The 4,869-nt window shown below is 34.3% G+C and overlaps 1 protein-coding gene across 1 annotated transcript; it reads right to left on the reverse strand.

Annotated features, from left to right (window-relative positions):
* Positions 1-1,608: 1,608 nt before the first annotated feature.
* On the reverse strand, positions 1,609-3,783 carry LOC129295181 (probable inactive receptor kinase At1g27190). Its single transcript, XM_054933658.1, has one exon. The coding sequence runs from the start codon at positions 3,721-3,723 to the stop codon at positions 1,834-1,836; it is 1,890 nt and encodes a 629-aa protein (XP_054789633.1). The 5' UTR covers positions 3,724-3,783; the 3' UTR covers positions 1,609-1,833.
* Between the last annotated feature and the right edge of the window lie 1,086 nt (positions 3,784-4,869).

Here is a 4,869-nt window from a genome sequence, read left to right on the forward strand (position 1 = left end):
AATTCATAGGTGATGGTTATGAGTAGCGTGATTTATCTTGAATTTTATGGAAATATAATAGACTTTTATTAAATACAAATAAATTTGTAAAGTCAATTAGTTGTTCGTGATGTGTTTGAGATAATGAAAATAATCGAACTATCATCATTAAAATAAAAACAATTAATAATAAAATATATTTGAGATATATAAATGATAATTTGGTTCCTCGAAAGGCTTTTCTGTTATTAATGAATTTATATAAATTGCTAAATTGATCTTATTGAAAATAAATAATTTACAACTTTTTTTCTTGTATTCGCAACTTTGCTTCTTAAACTAGCAATAATGCAACAGTAAATCACAATTTCGCATGTTAAATTCCTTATTTGCTGTTACATTGTTACAAATATAAAAAAAAAGTTATGAATATAAAAAGAAAAGTTGTGAATCATTTATTTTTAACAATGATAATTTATATAAATTTATTAATGATAGAAAAATTTTCAAAGATTTCAGAGGAATTATGGCATTTCAAGGGACCAAATTATCATTTATATATTTAAAAAGATTTTATTATTATTTTTTCTTAAAAAAAAAATCATCTGAGATAGACTTTGATAGACAAAATATGCACTCTCTCTAGTTCTTTTATAAATTTTTCTTATCAACTTCATTAACATTAATATAGAAAAGTAAAATATATAAAAGTGTGTGAAATTTTAAATATATCCTTATATAAAAAAACTCAAAAAGTGATATTATATTATTTTTTCTTTTTTATGAAGGATAATTTTAAAAGTAATTTTTAAAAATTAATTAAAAATATATATATAACTTATAAATAAGATTAAATTAACCTTTTAAAATATGCTCTGTAAATATGAGTAAGTATATTTGAACAGGATATCTTTTAGTAAAATTTCCAGTCCATGAGTACCTAGCCTTGAAACAAATTTTTCATTGTCACATGCTAGAATGCCTAGTGACTCGAGAAAAAAGCGTAAAACTTGTTACTGTGTTCAAAATTTTCAAATTCCCACCAAATAGTTCCATGAAAATTCACCAATCTGGGTCAGGACTATCTGGTCAAAGAAGTTTAATATATTCAATTATAAGTTCCCACAGTTTGGCCATTGCTTGGAATGAATGGCAAGATTATAAAATTAGGCGATCCAACAGGCCTAACAAAAGAAAAATCAGATTTAATTTTCCAAAGATCTCAATCTGTTTGCCTTTTTGGTTGCTTCGATCACAATTATTATCAACGGTATCATGCTGGAACATTTGCCGTCTGCTGGTTATATGATCATGCTGCCCCGCAGATTTACATTATTTATTGATGTTTGTTGTTTACCGTTTTTAGTTCCCTTTTTAACACAATTCTTTTCTTTTTGGGTAAAGTTAACACAATTGTTCAAGTGCCCCTTTTCTTTTTCCTTCTCCCTCCAGTCATCTCAAGGGTCCGTATCATCTCCAATGCCGTTTCAACTTTGGAGATTGTGCAGGGGACCAAATTACTAACCTCACAACAGTGTAATGAACAGAGTGACTGGAAATTTGAAGCAACACATCTGCCAGATGCTGCTTAAATCATACTAATGAAGGATTCAGAAAACACAAAGCATGTCAGGTAGATAGTAACGACAAAAGAACCAGATGCATCATACTGTTTACATAACAGATGTTACCAGAATCTGAAGTAAATAATAAGAGTTACAAATTGTCATGCCAAATGAAAAAAAAAAAAAGAAAAGAAAAAGAAAAGAAGGTAGGGCGTTTGTGTGAAATTTGACACAGTTACAGCATCTCTCATAGGCACAACACATGTGATTCTTCTTCCTCACTGGTAGGCTAATTCTTAATGTAATTAGAGTCTTCTTTGCCAGAGACAACTGGGAATTCATCATACTGATCAGCGAAACCATGTTTCTCAGCCATGCTCTTCAGAGAGGAGAAAACTTGGTACATGGAAGGTCTATCTTTAGGCCTAGAAACAACACAAGATATGGCAACCTTCATGAACTGGGTAAATTCATCCCCATGTTCAGGATTTTCATTGAACAATGCTTTATCTATGGCTTCTTTGGTTCTTCCTGTCAATGTTAACCAATTGACCCAATCCACTAAATTCCCTTTGAATCCTTCCCCTCCAGTGTTTACTTCCACTGGCTTCGTCCCAGTGACCAATTCCAAAAGAACTACTCCAAAACCATAAACATCACCTTTCAAGGAAGCAACCATGGTACTTGAATACTCAGGAGCAACATACCCAAACTCACCCAGATCTCCATTCACAAAGGAGCTATCATTGGGATCGCGAGTAACCACAAGCCTTGCCAATCCAAAATCCGTTATTCGAGCTTCAAAATCATAGTCAAGAAGGACAATATTTGAGCTGATGTTCTGGTGAACATAGGGAGGTTGACAAGCATGGTGAAGCCAAGCAAGTCCTCTGGCAGCACCTATCCCAATCCTGAGTCTCGTTGGCCAGTCCAAAAAACTATACTGACTATTATTACCATGACCATTTTTATGCAACTGAGAGTACAAGGTTCCATTGAACATGTGCTTGTACACCAGAAGCTTCTCTTCTTCCACCAAACAGAAACCCAAAAGAGGTACCAAATTGGGGTGTCTGAGCTGCCCCAACCTGTTCATCTCGGATCGGAATTGTTTCTCACCAAGTTTACAAGAATTAAGCCTCTTCACGGCAAGAGCTGATCCATCTCGCAGAACAGCCTTATAAGAGACGCCTGTTCTACTAGAAATCACAATATTTTTTGGGTGGAAGCTGTTGGTAGCAATTAGCAAATCAGCTAATCTGACTTTCACGATGGGTTTCTGGAACAAAGAAACTTGAGCAAGCTTGTGTGACTTCAACAACTCAATCCAATCGCCCACTTGCTTTCCACCACCAGAACCACTATACTCTTTCTTTTGCTCACTGATCCTCAGGAAGAACCACCACCAGAGAGCGAAACCCACAACTAAAGATCCCAAAGCTCCAACAGCACCAGCAGCAATAATAATCCCGAGACTTTTACGACTCAATCCACCACACTTTGATCCAATAGGTTTCCCACATAACCCACTGTTGCCATCAAAATCAGCTGCGTCAAATTTGGACAAATCCGGTGGAATAGAACCCGAGAGATCGTTATTGGCAACAGAGAGCTTCTTCAATCGGTCAAGCCGACCCAGTTCATAAGGGATCGAACCCGATAGCTTGTTATCATTTAGAACAAGTGTATTCAGGAACTTACAATTCACAATCTCGGGTGGGATGGAACCCGATATTTGGTTACTGGAGAGATCTAGGGTGACCAGATAAGGCAACCAGCTACAGATATACGGAGGGATCGAACCGGAGAGAGCGTTACCGGAGAGGACGAGGGTCTGGAGGCTCCGGCAATACTTGAGCGACTCAGGGAGTCTTCCCGCTAGCTGCATGTCACGGAGCTGAAGGCTTATGAGGCGGGTCTCCTTCTCGTTCCAGCAAGAAACACCGACGAGCTGGCAGATTGAGGACACGGAGGTGTTGGTGAAGCTCCAAGTGCTGAGTTTTCCATTTGGGTCGGAAAATGAGTTCTTGACACCTTCGAGGCAAACAACGTCATCCTCGATGGAAACAGAAAGCGATGAAAAATAAATGAGAAAGATTAAAGCAGTGAGAAGGATGAAGTTCATGATGAACGAAATGGGGCTCACGTTTATGTTGTGAATGAGTGCTTTGGAGTTCATAATGAAGCAGAGGTTGAAGAGATTGGGACAGATAGAGAAATGAGAGAGGGATTACGCAGCTTTTTGACTACCAGTTGAAACGTTGAATCTTTTGGGATGTGCCTATAATTGGAAAGCATTCAAAGATGATACTAATGCGACGCCGTTTTTTATGTTAAAGATTCTTGGAAAAATCACAGCTAGCGTCCTCCCAATATTAATTACACATAAAAATTAATACGACATGAATTATTATTAAAATAAAAATATTATTTATTTTTTAAATAAAATTTATTATTAATTTTTATTTATGATTAGTTTTCTTAAAAAGAGATAGATATGATATTTTCAAGGAACACCATGTAGTTTTAGATTTAATTATGGTTTTGAGAAAAACATGATTGATTTCAGTTTTTTTTCTTTTAATATAAGTGCACGGAATGGTCAACCCCTCAAAACTAAATTGTTGCATTTACACAAGGATTAGGGTTCTAATTTGTTTAAGTGACGATATTATCTGCTACGCCGGCTTTAGTTGATTTGATATCAGCTTTGTTATTTTCATTTTTTTGTTAATATTAAAGTTCAGTTTTTGTTTTTGTTTTTTCAAGATATTGTACTTTCTTTGCTAAGAATGTAGTTTAACATGCAAGGAAGGTTGAGGGAAGCCAAGTCCAAATATTTGGCCTCTCATAATAAAAACAGGTGGGGTTTAAATTTCTAGTTAGTTTAAGGTTTTTTTTTTATCTCTTTACAGAAATTATACAGTAAATTTTAAAAATATATACTTTTTCTGTTAAAAAATGTAAGATATTTTAACCAAATATAACCCCTCAATAAAGTAGTGACCTACTTTCAAATTAATCTCATCTTTTTATACTTACTTATAGTAAACACCCTACAATAAATATAAAGTAGTTCATTCAATAAGGGTACTTTAAAAAAAAAGGTAATGATTATACTTCAAGAGACTAAAAATACTTTATATTTTTTAACATTTAACTCCTTAAAAAATATCTTATATTTTTTAATAGTGAGAGTAATATTTTATTTTTTCCCATACATTTTAATGTTTGTAAATACTAACTTATAATGTAGAATTTTCATCCAAACCAGCAGAGGTATAAAACCCGTTAACTCACTCCGTCTGAAAATTAACAAAGTTCT

This window comes from Prosopis cineraria, unplaced genomic scaffold, assembly GCF_029017545.1.
Source record: "Prosopis cineraria cultivar Desert tree isolate PC_DT_omini unplaced genomic scaffold, ASM2901754v1 PC65, whole genome shotgun sequence".
NCBI lineage: Eukaryota > Viridiplantae > Streptophyta > Magnoliopsida > Fabales > Fabaceae > Prosopis > Prosopis cineraria.